General features: G+C 40.7%; 1 protein-coding gene across 1 annotated transcript in view; it reads right to left on the minus strand.

The window, feature by feature from the left end:
- Positions 1–2,814: 2,814 nt before the first annotated feature.
- Positions 2,815–19,582, minus strand: part of CUNH1orf198 (chromosome unknown C1orf198 homolog) — a 35,179-nt gene continuing 18,411 nt past the window's right edge. Inside the window, exons 3-4 of the mRNA XM_089529954.1 lie at positions 9,169–9,714; positions 2,815–6,449 (exon numbers count right to left, since the gene is read on the minus strand). Of these exons, the coding sequence (XP_089386080.1) occupies positions 6,393–6,449; positions 9,169–9,714 (603 nt within the window). The 3' untranslated portion in view covers positions 2,815–6,392. The remainder of the gene's footprint in view (positions 6,450–9,168; positions 9,715–19,582) is intronic.

A 19,582-nucleotide genomic window follows, 5' to 3' on the forward strand; every position in this document is an offset into this window, starting at 1 on the left:
ATTAACGTCTGGATGCATGGAAATGCTTGACTTGCAGTGTTCTACATAGTTTAGTCCTCTCCTATGGATTGACTGCCTTGTTTTCTTGTGAGCTTTAGATTCAACTTAAGCAGTTTCTTGATTTTATCTTCTATGAACCAAGTCAAAAGAGAAGGCAATGATTTGAAGGCCAGTGGTATTCATACATTTTTGAGCTAAGTGAGTCTGGCCATTAAGCAGACCCACATAAGTTACTTGGGAGTATAGGTGGTATAAAGGTAAAGGTATTCCCCATTTACAAGGGTGTCGTGCCTGACCATAAGGACGGTGCTCATCTCTGTTACTAAGCCAAAAAGCCAGTGTTGTCAGATACTACTCTGATTGTGTGGCCAGCATGACTGCACAGAACACTGTTTACCTTCCCACCGGAGTGGTACCTATTTAGCTACTTGCATTTGCATGCTTTTGAACTGCTAGGTTGGCAGAAGCCAGGTCTAGTGAAGGGAGATCACCCTATCATATGGCACTCGGGCCTTGAACCCAATGCTAAATGTAAGCCCCTAAAACATAGATAATGAGTTCAGGAGATATTATATCTATTATAATTATATATATAATTATTCTAGGACTGGAGGATATTTTAACTGAGGGTATAACAGCTGACACATGAAACTAGAGAAAGAAAAATGGAATTACCACTGAAGAGCCAAAATAGCACCGGAAGTCCATCTGTTGCTCATGAAAATACCATTGTACCTACAGTCCTGTGTATATTTACTTATGTTATGCTAAATATAGCAGGGCTTACAGCTGAATGAACTCACATAGAATTAAGCCAGCACTCTGCAGTTTGGACAGCCTTTACAGCTAAGGCCTTCTAGAAGTTAGTGGACTCCCAACATCCCCAGAAATAATGCCCCATGCACAGGGATGGTGGGAATTGTAGTTTAATGTTTAGAAGGGACAGGTTCCCCACTGCTGACCTGAAAGTTTATGCTGGATAGTCTAGGTGCATGCATTGAATTAGAAACTCTGTGTTCAGAGCCATCTGCAGAAGCTTCTTAGAATAATCATATTTCTGCCCTTTTTCCTCAAAGGTAGGAAATATACAGGCCTGGGAAGAACTTATTAAATATTTTTCATAACATTAAAGATTTGTCACGTTACAAGGCATCCAAGACTGCAGTTCTCTGAAGGTTTACTCTGGAGATCTGCTCATCTATTAGACAAAAGACTGAAATTGTTCCCCACTTTTCTTAGAACCATTTAAATGCAATAGTCAGTCCAAGCTAGTCCTGCCATATTTCCTTTATGTTTGTTTTTCACCCTTTCACACACACACAAACACATACACCAATATATGAGATATAGGCTGGAATCCTCTATCATGGTATATGTTACATAACTTTACATATGCTTGGATCCCATTTTAGGGAGAAACTTTTCCCAATACCTCACCATGACGCCTTGAAATATAGTCGGCAATGGCAATTTTTGGATATAAGTGTAAATAAATAAATAATAAAAATATACTACATAGCTAAATAGCAGAGGTGCTAAGAAATTAGGGCGGGTTATAGACTGCCTATTTGGGGCGGTCTGCACCCGCCCCTTTCCCCGGTGTATCGGGGCCTCAGTGTGCAGAGCGGCAGCCGCTGAGGCCCCGATCCGCCGCTTTTCAGGCTGCGGGGAAGCAGCAAAACGCCGCTTCCCCGCAGCCTGAAAAGGGGTGTCCCTGGGGCTTCAAGACCCAAGGACACCCTGCGGCAGCGGGGAGAAGGATAAAGGGGCCGCTTGGCCCCTTTCTCCATTGCTTCGCTGGGCGCAGCCGTCTGAAGGCTGTGCCCAGCAAAGCAAAGCGCCGCTGCAAACTAGGAAGGAGCTCCGAAACGGAGCTCCTTCCTGGTCCGTGGAAAGGGCGCCCTAGGCGCCCTGGTGCGGACCGACGACGTCACGTCCGCACCGCCCCATGTAGAGGCGGCGCGGTCGTGACGTCGTCATGGCGGCCCCCATGTGGAAGGGGGGCCACCATTTTGTACGGACTCAGTCCGTACTAGGGTTAGTGGGGTGCGGAAGCACCGCACCTTCCTAACCCTAGTACGGACTGAGTCCGTACTTTAATGGCGGTTTGTAACCCGCCTAGGTTAGTGAATTGCAAAGATGTGGAATGGGACACCGGCAAGATTGTGCCAAAGAGCATCAGCAGCCTCTAGCCAATGTCCCAAAGCTTAATGGGATGCTTTGGGACACTGACTGGGGGCTGCTGATGCTCTTTGGGACAATCTTGTTGGTGCCCCATTTGTGCATCAGTTCTGCTTTGCATTAGTCACTTTGCTGGCTCTCCTATGTAGTAATATAACAGCAGCCCTTTACTTGATATGGATGTTACAGAACTGTCTAATTTTAATTCCTGTGCAGGCATAAGTCCCTAATTCTAGTCCTTATATCTAAATTATTTGCCTATCATGAACTTAAGAAAAGCCAAAATGGATCAGGTCAAAGGCCTATTTTGTCCAGTATACTCTTTACAGTTATGCTGATGGAGAGGACATATTGCCCAAAGAAAGATCACAAGCTTCTGCACTCTACCAACTCATATACAGAGACACAGTCCGTAATACTAGAAGGAATATACAGCCATCATGGCTGACAGACATTGATGACCTTATTCTCATCTTTATTGCCTATGACTCTGACAGCTAATTAAAAAAATCCTATTTCAACCTGAAAACAAACCATGGGTTACCAGTGAAATAAAGAGGCCTTACAGTACCACATCCAGAAGTCAACATCACAATCAGGAATGAGATTGCAAATACAACATGAGACAGATAGTGAAATTGGTCTATGTCAGTTTACTTTAATTAAGAATCATATATAAAATGTGACCAAATACAAGTATGAATAAGAATGCCAGTAAAAACATATGTAAGAAAGGGAGAAGCATCAGATTTTAGTCAAAGCACAGTAAGGAAGAGTGAGCACAGGTTCTGCAGCATACTGCTGGCTTGTTCCAATGGGTACAATCCATCAAGACATTCTCCTGCACTAACTTCATTTTCATGAAAAGGAGCTACAGGCATAATAGCAACAGGTGTCCTAATCATTTAAGATAAAATACATAGAGAACAAATGCTGATCCCATCTGTTAATTAATTTTCTGTGTGTAAAGCAAAGAGCTTAAAAGATGCTCCCCCTAGGCTTAGGGCATTCTTTTCTGTGAGTCAACAAACATGGATAGTTTACTGTAGTGTTTGTCTGTTGAAACTGATTCTTGCATTTGTTAACACAGAGAAGAGTACCTGATCTGGAGCATTCATGTTTTTTTACATTATTCAGCTTTGATAAGATTGTAAAAAAAGGCTTCCTTCCAAACCTCTAAAAGTGCAAATCAGAAATGTTTTCCATAAGGAGAACTTGTGCTCAACCTTAACCTTTTTTAAAAGGATAGATTTGTTGCTTTTTAAACAGCAATTTATTTAAATACAATCTCTTTGAATGTCTTTTACAATACTAAAGTGACTGGGGGGGGGGACCTGTAGCATTAAACTATGTTCTCAAACTTCCACCCACTCTAGGGGTTTTATTTTGATGAAAATCTCTCTTCAAAATCATGCCGTTTGGAACTGTCAGTTATGTACATCAAGCAACCCTAGCGATGTGAGATTGTCACCTGCATTTGTGAGCCAATTCACATTTACACAAACCCACAGTTGAAAAGCACTGCAGACGTCACTACAGTATTCACAATATATTGGCTCCAAAAGTATATCATACTAGCGTAAAGCCAATGAAATCAATCAAAGTTAAGTGGGATTAAGTCATGTCTAAGGATGAAAAGAGTACTCACAAATTTTCTTGTCCTTCATAAGAAAGGGTGTCTTGACACAATGAGACGCCCTTTTTTTAAAAATGGACAACTACTGTGAAACATTCCAGGACTTATTGTCAACAACATTTTTGAACCAAAAACATGGCATTATCCATAAAAACTGTTTTCTCCCCCCAAAATTACATTTTTTTTTGCAAAGAATCATCAAAAATATATAAAACCTGTTAATCACATAGAGGAGGGAAACTTTAGAAATTCTTTGATGTTGCATCCAATACAAAGTCAAGTTTTACATCTGGACTTAAGCTCCATTGATTTCAAGATGCTTACACTAAGTATGGCTAGGTTTGGATCCGATCCACTGTGAGGATGAGATCTGCCTTCAAACATGCCACAAGGAGCTCACGTTCCTTGCTAAGTGTCCACCACATACATGAATGCTTGGAGAGACACCCAAATCCTGTCCGCTGCTTTACTACAAACACCTCTGTGTGCACAAACATGAATTAGTGAAAGTATATAAAAATGTGATTCCATTCAGCCCTAAAAAAAAAGCATTTATTCACTTATCTGCTACTCCCCCACTTTATCTTCTGTTAAAACAGAGGAAACAAAGAAATTGCCTCTTAATTCACTGGGAGCATTACAGGAACATATATTGCTTGACCAAAGAGTACAATTAAGAGAGCAGCAGTATAACTAGCAAGTGGACTGAAATGGAAAAGAACACAAAATTTAGGCAGATGTAACCTGAATCTTCAGGTTTTAGTCACACTAGTCAAAGGTCCAGGTAATGGAAACCTTTTAAAGTTATTATGGCCTTATCTTATAGTAGCTAGGGAGGAGACTGCTAGTAACTAACAAAGACAAGGCATATGCTTTGCTTTTTGACATACAGCATAATTCCCTGACAAGGTGCCCCCCAGATGTGTTGGACCACTGCTTCCATGACCCACAACCTACCTAGTCAATTTACACACATGCAGACATGTGCACCTGTACATCCCAAAGCAAACTCCATCTGGCACTGAAAACCACCATGCTCAATGAACCACTAGAGCAGATCACTGAACTGGAAATCCCATTCTCAAGGTTAAAATCCTGAACGTTACTCACCTTTGGCACTGGGTAGGATGGATCAACGTTTGTGCGTAAAAGGGAATTAAGGCGTGACGGTGTGGAGGACTGAACTAAGTCATGATGGAAAGCTAAAGTACACTTTTCAAGATGGACTTTCAACCGACATAGCAATAATACTTGTATCTTAAACATTAAACAAAAACCAAACCTGGTCTACAAACGCAGCAGAAAAAGGTGGTAGAAACCTGAGTGGTAGGTTGGTAGTTTTTTCAAGCTACAGCTGGGAGGGTGCCATATTTGCATGTTCCCCCTCATGTAAAGAACTCTCTGTAAGTAAAATCAAGAACAAAAATAGCACACCAGGGTACATGTGACAAGTTGGAGTTTTGCTCCTAGAAGTAGCACCAGAAATTATTCATGCCTTTTCATGCCTTCAAAAGATGCCATTTTTTAATGAAAACAATACCACCACATGATGGTGGAGGGCAATATATATTCTTGTAAGGGAGAAAAGGGGAAAATCTACTATCCTGGAGATTATGGTGCACTATTGCAATGACACTGTTCTAGGAATTTCAAGAGGCACAAAGACTATCAGTTATCCTCTGAAGTTTTGTTCCCCATCACAGGATTTTGTTTTGTAGTGATCTTTTCAGTCTGTACAAATAAACAAGTTGCTTTGCCCTATATATTTCTTTTTTTAGGTCCTTCTTACCGTTCTCGTCCTCAATTTGCTTCATTGTTGGCAAATTATTGTCCCAAATACAGCCATGCTTCTGTTTTGAACATCTCCCTTTAGCTATGCCATTTCCATATCAAAACTATTTTTACTACGCTACCAGGTAATTCTGCTCAATTTTAATTTTTTATTTATTTTTTGGTAAACCAGTAAGCAGCAACAGAAATAAGCCTGGCCAAACTAAATATGCATATACAAAAATTTAAAAATGTAAAAGGATGTCCAGCCTTATTTACTGTATAATTTATTTGAAGCAAACATGGTGCATTTTGGTATTTAAGCATTGTGCTTTAATAAGTCGAGTTCCCCCTCCCTCCTGCATTCTGCCCCTCTTCTCCTCATTGTAGTTCAACAGCTGTTCTCATGAGTGTACAGAAGAAAAATGGGTGCTGAAGAGGCATCTTCAGACTCTTTCTCTCTCCAGGGTCAGCTATCCCACCTTGTCCTTAATACACATACAGTTATAAGGAAATATATCCTGCCCATCCTGATCATGACTAGTCACCATATAGAGTAATAATAATAATAAAATAATTAAAAACACTTCTAACACTTCACCATTTCAAAATACAAATACCATCTGGTTTTACAAAAAGTGTTAGTACAAAGGCAACATTTAAAGAGAGCTGGAAAAGATATTATTTTTTAAAGAGAGACTAGAAATCAAGAATGAAGCAATGAGAAAGAGAGAGAGAATAGAATAGAAACAGAGATGCTCCTTTTCTTTCTCAAAAAGTGATCTGGCGCTACTTCAGTTTTTCTTTACCAGTTGTCCAGAAAATCAAATCCCGTCTTCAAGATAACATTACTTGTATTGCTCTGTAGAGACACAAAATTTAGACAAGTTGAATATCTGAAAGTAAGAAAGGACTAAACTTAAAATTAACCAGTTAAGAGAAACTCCAGTACAAGCAATAAGATCCAGGCCCTGTCTTTCCTGAACAGAAGGTATTTTTCTATCCAAGAAAGGCTTTTGATCTAGCAGAGTATTTCTGTTGGTTGGATGGAGAAAGAAGGACAGTTGTTATTCCACTCCCTTCACTTGCATATCATATCTGCATCTGATCCAGATAGTTGGGAAATCCTCTGACAAAGCATGGAAAGTGAAGGTCAGGGATGAAAGAAATAAACAAGGTATGTGTGTGCCTCTATAAATCTATCTGTCATTAAGGCAGGTGTAGGCAACCTTTTTGAGCCGGGGGCCGGGTTGCTGTCCCTCAGACAACTGGGGGGACGAAGCCAAAAAATAAATAATTAAATTTTAATATATATATATATATATATATATATATATATATATATATACCAGGACAAATGTAGGACAAAATTTTCAAATGGAAGACACTTTTTAAAAAAAATGGAGGACACGTGAAAAAATTTGCTGATTTTTAAAAAAATGTTAGTATAAATGCATGTTTCTGAGGCTTCTATAGACAATTGCCCCCCAAAAGGCCCCGGCGGCAATCGGCGGCAGGACCGGGCTGGGGCCGGTCCCAAGGCCTTGCCGGGCCGCATCCGGCCCGCGGGCCGCAGGTTGCCTACCCCTGCATTAAGGAGAAGAAATAAATTCTTATTTAGAGTGTAGATATAACCAGCCTCACAAGGGGGTATAAAGAAAAATTAGAAACCAGAGAGCAAATAGAGGCAAAACAATTTCATTTGCTGGTAGGCAAAAAACTTTTGACTCCCCAGAATGGAGTTTTATGTTGCAAACTCTGAAATGGTTTGGCTTCAGCTTATGATTCTATTATCTGGCACAGTGCCTGAGGACGAGAGGGAGTCAACATAAATGTAAAATTCTGTTATATGCCTATGATACCCTGTTCAGAATCTATAAACATTAAATGTTACTGGTCATCAGAAACAAATTACAATAGAGGTATTTACCAGAGTTTCAGTGTATAAAAACTAAACTAGGGTAATGTTGGTAGCTGCTTAAGTTCTATTGGCAAAAGCTTGGGAATCAGTCCAATACTATTAGTAAACTAATGGGAAAGATAGTTATGGACAACTGTTAATTGTTTCCCAACAATTATAAATGTGGTGAGTATATTGCCCTTGTGCCCTAATCATGTCTCAGAAGGCTCAATTGATCAGATAGGTATTTTAATTTTTTTTTATTGCTTCACACATTTATTTTATGATATTCCATCTTTCTCCCAGGTTGGATGACCCAAGACAGCTATATTCATGAGATTTGTGCATCTGCATTAACATCAAAATGATGAGCTAGTAACAAACTTTGCCTATAAGGCAGCATTGTCCTCAAGTGCCTCACATTAGGTTTCCCTCCGTTCCAAATGGCTACCAGTTGAACATAATCAAGGGGGATACAAATCAACTTTTTCTTCTGGGGATCACAAAAGACACTGTACCCAAGTGATAACATGAACCCAAGGGAGCCCTGGTGGCACAGTGGTTAAATGCTGGTACAGCAGCCACAACAATGTGAGTTCAATCCCAGGGCTCCAAGGTTCACTTAGCCTTCCATCCTTTTGTAGGTCAGTAAAATGAGTACCCAGCTTGTGGGGGCAATTGGCTTACAGATTGTAAAAAGTGTAAAGCAGTAGTCCCCAAACTGTGCTCTTTAAGGGATTTTGGACTTCAGCTCCCAAAATCCCAGACTATTGGCCATCATGGCTGAGGCTTCTGGGAGCTGAAGTCCAGATTCTCTTAAAGGGCACAGTTTGGGGACCACTGGCTTAGAGTGCTGAGTTCACTGATAAGCAGTATAGAAATGTACATGCTATTGCTATTGCTAATGATCAAACCTCCAATATACAAAAGCCTTTTCTTTTGGAGACTACAAAAAAATAAAAAAGGGGAAATAAAAAATTTAAAAAGTTTTTTAAAAAAGTGGGGGAGGAGATTCATAGTCCCTGCAGAAGATCAGGTAAATTGTCAGATACAATTAAAAATCAACTTATTCCACACCTTGATTAGTCATACAGACATGAATAGTAGTGCCTGGTCATGCAGAGAAACCCTCTGTAGGTACATTGCTATCTGCACACAGGAGATTTTGTTGCAACCTCCAGCCCTGCACATTTGGCCAGGACATTACATGAAGTTATGCTTATGTAACAGGTTAAAGGATTTCATGCAATTTAAATTCAGCAAATACATGCATCCATCCAATCAGCTACTTATCTATATAGGAAGTGGGAATGATGGCCCTTCAGCTGTTGTTAGACTGCCTATTTGAGCTTTCCTCACCACTGACTGTTCTAGCTAGAGGTGATAAAAGTGCATCATTGCCTGCCCTGCCCTGACCTATATCTCCCTGTCTAAATAGGTATCTCAGTCCCACTCCACTCCAGAAATGGCAGTACTGTACATTGACAATAATGCGAGGACTAGATTATTTCTCCAATCGACAGACAAAAAAAGAAAGAAAAGAAACAAGATTAGTTAGGTCTTAGGATGCTTCAGTGTACCTAATCTTCTCAAGCAGGATTTGGGAAAGGATGCATTTTTGTTGCTGTGTTTCATAAAGCACTCTAATAAATAAGGCAAGGGATTAAATATTGGCCTTTACCTGACCAAGTGTCTGCAGGTCTGAAAGAAAACCACTATCAGTGTCTTCACTTTTGGTCTCAGTAGCTGATGGTGTTTCCACTGATTCAGGAGTATCATCAAGGGCACTAACTGAAGGTGGAGCAGGTTGGAATTTTTCCCATTCTACTGACGTTGCAGCAAGAACTGGGGTGACCCCCTTTTCAGATTTATTAGCACTCAGCTTCTCTGTTTTAGTTGCCTCTTTCGGACCAGATTCTTGTCTGTAGTAGGGCTGGAGGATCTTCTCTCCTTTCTCCATTGATTTGATCTGGCTTGGGGTAAGAGAATAGAATGGAGACTGTTCTCCCTCACACTTGGAGCGCTCAGCATTTATCTTCCAGAATGAGGATTCCTCCTCTTTCCTAGCTGGTATAAGCCCATCTGAGCCAGGCGTTTTGCCACCTTGTGAGGATTTGGGGGCTGGAGGAGCTGGAGCAGTTTTGGCAGGTTGTTTCTGTTCATTCTGTAGTGTCACTCCACTTGGTTCTTGTATTGACAGAGAAGCAATGCTGAACTCCATCTGACTCTGTTTGGAGATTAAAACAAATAAACAATGAATTCCTAATATTTTTCTATGGGAAAAGTACTTGGACGATAAGATCAAAAAGGCAAACACAGGAATTGCAAGGGTCACAGATGAGGGGGATGTATCTGGTTAACTGCCTGGCTGACTTAGAGTCTGCTGTAGGACAGTTGTGGGCAAGATTCAACACCTGGTAGATTATACTAAAGATGAGCACAACTTGAACTTTACATATAGAGAAGGGGAGAGACATTTATACACAAGGTGCAAGTAACACAGATTTGTAATATATTTGTTTATTAATGTTGTAATTCATTATCCTTATTTTATGGTCATAGGATGAGAAACCAAGCAAATTTATTATAGAGAAGGTCTTCTAGAAATCCTTCTAGCTAATTTTGACATATGGTCCAAACTATTACTGTTACTTTAAAATATAAAGCACACATTCACTAGGAGCAATTACACAGCAACGTGCAACAAGCACATCCTATATGAAAATACATAATATTTTTTCCAGTAGTAAATTCCTTCACTCACAAACCTATTTGATCATGTGTCTATATGTTCAATCCAGCCCTCACACTAGTCTGAACATCAGGACACACCCCACTAGGCCATAGCTATAACAATTCTCCATAGAAACTTTCCAACGGGATCCCATCTTGCCTCCTTTGCTCTTTAACATGTGCTTGTAAGCTGCCTCGATTGTCATTGACAGAGAGGCGTGATATAAATTAAAGTTGATCATCATCATCATCATCATCATCATCTTCTTCTTCTTCTTCTTCTTCTTCTTCTTCTTCTTCTTCTTCTTCTTCTTGAAACTGCTAGGTGTGGTAATTAAGAAACTTGGGGCATGGTGCAATGAAAATGTTCCTGACACTCAGCTCTATTTCTCATTTCCATCTAGATTTCTATGGCTTTCTCTCTTTGAGCCCCAGGCTACATTGTTTTTCTTTCTCAAATTATGGAGCAGAATCAAGAGGCAATTATTTACCTGAACTGATTTATTTCAGATCTCTAGTAGACAGCCTGATTGCTTTGAAGCTACTGTGCGGAAAAGCTTTATGACTGCCACTGAGAAGGTTAGGGTAAACCTTTCTTCCTAAAATGTTACATGGAAGGACAGAGTTTCTGTCCACAACAGGAAACTGTACAAACACACCAACCCCCATTTTCAAATGATACAGCAAACGGGGTGGGGTGGAATTTGGTTGGGATGTGATTTAGGATGTTTGACAATTATTTACATAAAATAAAACTGAATCAGGATAATGTCATTCTGTATAACTTGTTTAAAAAGCAGTTGAATTAAAATATTTTGCCAGGTGGAAAAACCCCCGCAGTACACTTAATTGGCTAAAAACAGTACTCAAAACAGAATACGGAGTTGAGACTTCCTTTTCCAAAATGCTTGGTATCATACATGTGTTAGATTTTGGAATATCTGTACTTGCATATACAGTGTGCCCTTGCCTTACGCGGGGATCCGTTCCGGACCCCTCCACATAAGGCAAATCACGCGTATGCTTGAGCCTCATTGAAAATAATGGGGCTCGTGCATGGCAAGCTGTGTGGTGCGTGTGCCATTGTTCTGAAAGCCACATAAAAGGTGCCGATGTATAACGGGGGCACACTGTACATACATAATGAGATATATTGGAAATGAGACCCAAGTCTAAACACAACATTCATTTATGTTCCATATAGACCTTATATATGTATAGCCTGAATATTTTATACAGCGTGCCCATGCTATACGTGGGCTCGCCATATGAGGACGGTGAGCCCTGGTTTTATCAGTGGTGCATGTGCTTGTGGTGTGAGTGCAGTGCAGCACACAAGAGTGCACCACCATTGAAAACAATGGGACTTGAGGTGCCGTGGTATTTCTCTTATGCTGGGGGAGTCCGGAACAGATCCCCCACGTAAAACAAGGGTCCACTGAACAATATTTTAAATAATTTTGTGCATGAAACAAAGTTTGTGTACACTGAACTATCAGAAAGCAAAGGTATCACTATTTCGACCACCCATTAAAATTTTTTGGTGTTTGGAATATTTTGGATTTCAGAATTCTCGATAAGGGAGACTCAACCTGGACTCAAATCAGATTCAAAATCTGTAACGGGAAGCTATTTTACTCAAATACTTGATACTTGGAGAATATCTGAAAACACAACAACTCAATAGCACAAGCCTCCTTTACAATGGAGTGAGCAACTGAAGCCCTTGATCTCTCACTCAACTTCCAAGTCCCCTCATCAATGGCTCTACTGACTAGAGTTGCAGTACATGTACAACCAACAGCCATATTTGCTCATGCTGGCTTATATGGTATAAAAAGAAAAGATGAACACATACCTATTTTAAATACAATGCTCTTGGGAATGGTAAAAAACATGCTTCCAAAGATAGTCACCTGAAAGGTTTACATGACAATTTTGAAACTACTTTACTGGACTGGCATTTTATGCACTCATGAAGTAAGTGCCATTATTTTCTGGAAACTTTTCTACCCCACGTCATTGGGTACAGTGTGGGTAGAGCTGATTTGATCCAAGCTGACTTTGAACATATAGTCGGCCCTTCTTATAAACGGATTTCTTATACACGGATTCAAGCACATATGAAACCTTGATTTTCCATTTTTACCATTTTGCTATGTCATTATATTTAATGAGACTTGAGCATCCCCAGATTTTGTTATCCATGGGGGACCTTGGAACCAAACCCCAGTGTATAACAAGGGTCCACTGTACTAGTGTTACCCATGCTGCTTTATATAAATTTTGGAATCAATGATAACCCTTGGATGACCCCTGGCCAGACTCCAAGCCTGTCCACCATTACTGGCAAGGCGAGAGGACATGTACACCTCCCCTGAGGAGAGCAGCCACATTAACATCTTAGAAGGTCTGGGAAGTCACATGAAGGGATTATCTTAAGCAAGGAAGAGTAAAAAGGTTTGCCTTCCCTGAAGCTATCACCCCCTCCTCAAGTTTGTTGTCCGAACAACTTAAGTCATTGGTATTATCAGATCCAGACATCCAGGTGAAAAGAAAACAATTTAACACCTTTGTTCCGGCCAAGCCAGCCTCTTTGCCTCAGGCCAGATTTGGCCTATAAAAAGTCCCAACTTTTGCTGCTCAGCGCGCCACCCCAAAGGTCTACTTACTCCACGTCAGTTAGACCTCTGTTCTGGTAGCCGGCATTTCTGCTCTAACCCAGGTTGCGGAGCAGACTTGTCCCACTATCCCACATCCCATTCGCTTCCCGGAGGAAGACTACATCTTGGTGAGTATACCATTAGCAAAGCCTAAAAACATCTTTTCCATATTTCCAACCTGCCTTCCTGAGCCTTGAATGTGTGAGTGAGTGTGTGCATTGAGTGTGTTCCCCCTGTTTCCAATAAAGTAGACATCTAGTTATTGCAATCTGTCTCAGCTTCAGTTATTGGGACACCCTGGTCTCTTGGTATAAATATCGGGAGGGCGATCCTGGAAGGGGCTGTCGTAGCAGGCCCCACTCTTGCAATATTTGAGCTAAACCATAATAATAAAATTCCCCTAAACGGACCCTTGGCTACACTTGGATGGGATAGATTGTCAGGGACTGCCTTAGACCAACAGAGAGATGGCTACCAGTGACCTTCTTAACAAGGGTATGAGTCAATAATTCAGGAGCTATTCATAGTTTTGGAGAAAAAGCATGCAGAAAAGATTGTTGAGGGAAAGTAAAAAGAGTCAACGAAGCCTCAAACTGCTCTTCCAGACCAAAGTGTACTAAAACTAATAAGTGAAGAGGGGGTAGAATGCTTTCAACCTAGAATACCTGGGAGCTATTTGTGTCTCAAACAGATTGTGTGCCCTGTTCTACTCTATATAGTTAGGCAGTAGGAGGTAAAGTAACACTTAAGGCATGAACCTTCCAGCCTACTAAGATTTTCTTAGTAAAGCAACTGGTAAAATGGAAGATTACCACACAGTGATACAGTGGGTTTCTTCCCAGACTGGATATTGATAGACAAAACATTTGGCACACTGGTTAGCCAAGAAATTACCAAATTTAAATTCACTGGCAGGAACCCAATCCAGTCCTTTCATAGGCACTCCAGTTCCAACAGTGAAATGGGAAGAGACTGCCACTTCTGCCTTCCTCACACCCCAAAATGGCTTCAGATGATTGTAGAATGCTACAGGGTTTTTGAAGGGCTTCATTGTTGAGGGGAGAGGAAGAAAGTCCTATTATGTGTTGAGACTTTTGCTTAGTCAACACTGGATTTCATCCACTGTTCTGTTCTTTCTCAAAAATTTCTGCCTGAAATATTTATTTCATTAACTTTACTTGCTTCCACTCATATTTTAGGATAAGACTCTTTAAATTTAAACACATTTCATCTTGTCATAAACTAGCTTTGAATGTTATCCAGATATCGTCACTCCCCAAAGCGAACACACAGCTTGTAAAAAAAGTCATTTCACCTTTGGAGAATTCACAATGGAAACAGCTTTTCTATCTTCCAAAAAGTTTCCATCTAGGTATATTTGTATGCTTTAGACAAGGCCAAAAAAATCCAAGGGATCTAAAGATTAGTGTGGGTTACTAGGAACTATATATTGTTACTGCTGCTCTTTTTCCTCAAAGATAATTCAGGGATCTTCTGCAGGGGCCTGGTTGATAAAGAATGATGGCTATCTGAGCTCTAGATCTTGTATTATGCATATTCAAATGAGCATTTACTATTAAGATATAGGCATATTTCAAAATCTGCATGTATAGCACTAACGTTAATACACTGGCTCACCATGAAGACCAAGGGTCCATTCACATTACATAATTATAGTGCTATTATTCCACTTTAACTGACATGGGTTCTGTCCTATGGAATTCTGGGATTTGCTGTGTTGTTGTGCACTTTCAAGTTGTTTCTGACTTATGGCAACCCTAAGGTGAACTTATTTTCTTGGCAAGATTTGTTCAGAGAAGGTTTGCCATTGCCTTCACCCTTGGCTGAGAACATGTGACTTGCCCAAAGTCACCCAGTGGGTTTCATGGCTGAGCAGGGAATCAAACCCTGGTCTCTCCAGAGTCCAACACTCAAACCACATTCTTAGCCAGAGAATTATAGTGCCTCACCAAACGAGAATAACAACTAAAGTGGAGTAATAATGTTTTAACTGTGTAGTGTGAAAGGGCCCAAAGATTTCTCTTTTCTGTCTCTCTTAGAGATAGCTTCAACCACCACCAGAGAACCAGTGTTAATTTAATTATCACTATTTTCATACCACATTTCAATAAAATTATCAGCAGTACTCACAATCGAACTAACTCTAGGCTCTCTCATTTCCATGTAGCAGTTACCTAGCTTACAAAGGATAGCTCAGCTCCATATAACAGCTTCCTAGTTTTAAAAATCTTCTTGTTTCTGACCAGATATACAGCAGAAGGAACTTGTGGGCCAGATGAGGACACCCATCAAAACGTATTTGTCCCTCCAGCCAGAGGATCCCCATCACTGCTTTAAGAGTTACTCAGAAGAAGCTTCTGGCTTTTCCAGAAATGCCCTTTGGAAGCTATGTGCCCAACTTCTACTGCCACTGCAAAGAGGTGGCAAAGGCCACATGAAACCAAGCAAGTATTAAACTGACATGGCTGAGTCCCCACAAAATGAATCCAACTAGATCTGAACTGACAAACACTTGACTCTGCACTAAAAACAGAAAGGACCACAAGAATCCACAGAGTTATTTTTGTATCTTATTCACTTGTTGGGAATGTAGAGTATTTCGTTAAGCAGATAGCACACATAGCCAAAACAAGCTGTTTGGCTTGGCAACCTTAAAATAGGAAAAGTGTGAGTGTATAAATACTGAAATAAAGCTTCTAGGATAAATTTACCAAAAAGACAAACAAAGAAATCATAAGCTCCAGCAAATCCTACTGTTTCTAGAAGCAAAGTCATATGTAGTTCATTCAAGAGATAGAAAATAAAAGTTTATACAGCTGCTAGCACTGATAGAGTATAGCATTAGGTTTTGGCCTACAAAACAGTCATTGAGGTCTGAAGAAGATAGCGAAAATTCTAAAGCAGAGTATGCTCTGCTTTTAAAAAATCCTAATAAGGAAAAAACTGAAAGTTCAGTTAGAACTTAGATGTTCACAGGAAAACAAGATGTCAATGCATCACTAAAACAGTGCACAGAACAGCTCCTGACTCGCTCTTGGTGCCTTTTTGATACATGGCCTATTTGGTTGCATCTGCACTGCAGAAATAATCAAGTTTGACACCACTTCAATTGGCATGTCTCAATGCTATAGAATTCTGGGAAATGTAGTTTGTTGTAGCACCAGAGCAGAGCAGAAACTCCAGTAAATGAGTGCCAAACTGGATTATTTCTACAGTGCTGATGTAGCCTCAGTCACAGCAGTGAAGAACAACATAGCCCAACCTTTCCACAGGTGGTATGCTTTGTAGACATGTTGGTAGGTGCAGTCAAATCACTTCAAAAAAGCATGTATAGATTCCTGGAAAATCTGGAAGTCTAGTAGCTGGATCCCTAGATTCTAATAGTTATCATAGTAATGCTTCACATACTGTTTGCATTCAGATCCCCAAACTGAATGAGATGTTGAAGTCTCTCTCTCTGTGCTGAACTCCGGTTGCTCATGCAAATGCAAGCTTGGGGATAAGCAGTGAAGTGAGAATGGGGATCTACAGCTATGGATCCTGCTCATACATGTGAATCTAAGAAATGGTTCTGTCAATACAACTGTCAGACTAAGACCACTTCAAACTGCCTGTACAAGCTATAAACTGGTTTTATGTTCCAATTCTTCATGCAGTCTGAATACCAGCACATGGTTAGTTCCATACTACTGCAAACTACTGCTAAGAATGATCAACAGCAGCAGAGACAAAGGCTGATCTACATGGCTGGTGCTTCAGCAGATATCACATTCTGAAACCTGAAGATGCTAAGACAACATAGTCTGAAATTTTTTTCAGTTACTTTACTCAGAAATGCTTCATCACTTTGTACAGTCCTCTCTCTGTTCTTGCGGACATAGGATTTGTGCCCCTTGATTATCCGCAGGTGGCGAATGGAGAGAGTTAAAATGGGGCGCCTGCCCCCCCACACACACAGCAGCACGCCTCCATTCAAACCAATAGGGCTTGAATATGCACGTTTTTTTCATTTTCACAGGGGGTAGTGGTGGTGGAACAGATCCCCATGAAAAAGTAGGGGTGACTGTATATAGTTTTCAAACAGATTCAAAAAAGTCAGGGAACTGCTTGGATCCCATGTACAAATGCGTAATGCTGTAGAGAGAGAAGTTTCCATAAACAACTACCACCGGTCCTCTGTATCCATGGATCCAATCATCCGCGGCTTGAAAATATATTTTTTTAAAAATACAAAAAGCAAATCTTGATTTTGCTGTTTTGTAAAAGGAGCACCTTTCTACTATGGCATTATATATAATGTTACTTGAGCATTTACAGATTTTCATATTCACAAGGAGTCTTGGAACCAAATCAAACCCCAGGAATACCAAGGACCCACTGTATATATAAACTCTCTAGGGTTTGTGGCAGTGGTCTTCCTCCTTACCTGCTTCAGTGCTCTATTAAACTGAGAGAACAGCAACTGAACCTTCTCAAGACTAGAAATGGGTGCCATCAATGAGCTACAGACTGTAAAAAAGATCCCTTTTTTCTATTTTCTATCCAACCTGGCAGTCACTTCCTCTTTTACAAATTTCCATTTATTCCTGTAGCACGGTCCACCCGAAATGTTAATGTCACTGTGTCATCTTTGACATATATAGCAATCTCTTAACTATCAGGCGGATCAGCCATTGAGTTTTGGGAGCAGTAGCACAGCCAACAAGGAGCAGAAGTCCAACAGCATGTTTTCTCAAATGTTAAATAAAAATGCTATCTTTAGTCCACCCTATTTTGAAAACTGCCAACATGACAAAGCTCCTAAAATATGGAAAGCTAGCAGTAATTATGGCTTTGAGATCACGACTTTGTTACCTTCTCAGACCTACGTTTTAGGACCATAAACTGGAAAGCTCTGGAATACACAAACAGTGGACCCTTATTATACACTGGGGTTTGGTTCCAAGATCCCCCGTGAATAACAAATTCCATGTAAGTCCCATTAAATAGAATGACATAGCAAAATGGTGTCCTTTATAAAAAATGGAAAATCAAGGTTTGATATTTGAAATGTATACTTTTTTTTGAACATTTTCAAACCGTGGATGTTTGAATTCATGTATAAAAAATCTGTGTATAAGAAGGGCTGACTGTATAAGGGTAATAGCCTGGTAATACTGCCAATAAGTGGCGTACCAGGGCCGATTCTAGGGTTAGGGCCCGCACGGCAACCACATGGTCCCTAACCCTAGTACATACGTACAGCGTAACAATGGCGGCGCCCTGTGACAGGGGCACTGACATTGTTACGTAAGTGCCGCATGGCATCTGCATGTCACTTCACGTCACTTACATAATGAATGTGCCACTGGAACACTTGTTATGCTGCCCCTGTGGCTTTAAAATAGCCTGCTTTTCTCGGGTTCTTTTTTCTCCGCAGGGAAGCTGCACGGTTTGGCAGCTGCGGCTTCCCTCCAGAGGGAAAAAAGAACCAGCAGGCCGCCATTTTTTGGCGGTCTTTACTGCGCCGTAAAGTTGGCCTTCCCTCCCTGCTGCACTTTTATTCCAAATCCCAATTGCTGTGGCTGTTTCACAGAGGATCGTCATCTCACAAGAAAAGCAATAAATAGCTGCTTGTAATGTTCAGATGTTGTGTGCCTTCAGGTTGTTTCCGACGTATGGCAACCCTAAGGTGTGGTTTCCTTGGCAAGCTCTGTTCAAAGAGGGTTTCTCATTGCCTTCCTCTGAGGTTGAAAGAGTGTGATTTGCCCAAGGACACTCAATAGGTTCCTATGGCTGATTCAAACACTGGTCTCCCAGTGGCCTAGACTATGCTAGATTCAGAGCATTCTAACACTGTCTCAGCTTAGATCTAGCTATACAGTTTCATGTCACCTCAAGCAAAATTCATTCAGGACAAGCAAGAAATACATTCAACAGTACTAGCCACAAAGCTACACTAACACACACACTCAAAACGCCTTAGGAAAGATGGGGGAGAGAACAAAAAGAATGTAACATAACAGATGAAGCTGTTACATCCACCCTAAGACCAAGCAAAGATGAGGGAAGAGTAGAGAGTGAAAAAGAAGGGGAGCTCTCAGCAAAATACTGTAAAAATGTCACTGAGATAAGTAGCATGGAGCTTTTCATATTGAGTAGACTTTTGGATTCTCCCTGCCAACACCACAATTATTACAATGCTGCATGCAAATATTCCAACAAGATGTGTTGGGAGATTGCAAATGCAGAATTAACGCTTCCCAATCTGGTACAGCCTACCCTCTCTTCCCCCAGATCTTTCTCTCTGTCCTCACCACTGGCTTCTTCACCTGTAGTGCTGCTCTTATAGCAGGTAGAGGAGAAAGACATGCAGAGTAAAAAGGACTCAGGGAAGAAGTTAGGGGCAGAGTGAGGAAGTGGGATAACATCTGTTCCTGCTGTAGCAGGAAATTCAAGGCCCTTCTACAAAGAGCATCCTGGAAACACATGGAAATTTAAACTGATGATCTTCTCTAACTAATTCACTAATTTCTTCCAGAATTAAACCCACTGGAGTGAGCTGTTACTTTATAAACTATATCACTGGCATTCTAGATACCTTCTTTCAACACTATGGCCTGTTACAGACTGCCAAAATAAAGCTGCTTTGGGTCTCTTTGGAGGTATGCTATTGAAATGATGCATTGGTCCTAAGAG

The sequence above is a fragment of the Sceloporus occidentalis genome, unplaced genomic scaffold (assembly GCF_023333645.1).
Source record: "Sceloporus occidentalis isolate IW3139 unplaced genomic scaffold, rSceOcc1.0.p SCAF_6, whole genome shotgun sequence".
NCBI classification, from domain to species: Eukaryota; Metazoa; Chordata; class Lepidosauria; order Squamata; family Phrynosomatidae; genus Sceloporus; species Sceloporus occidentalis.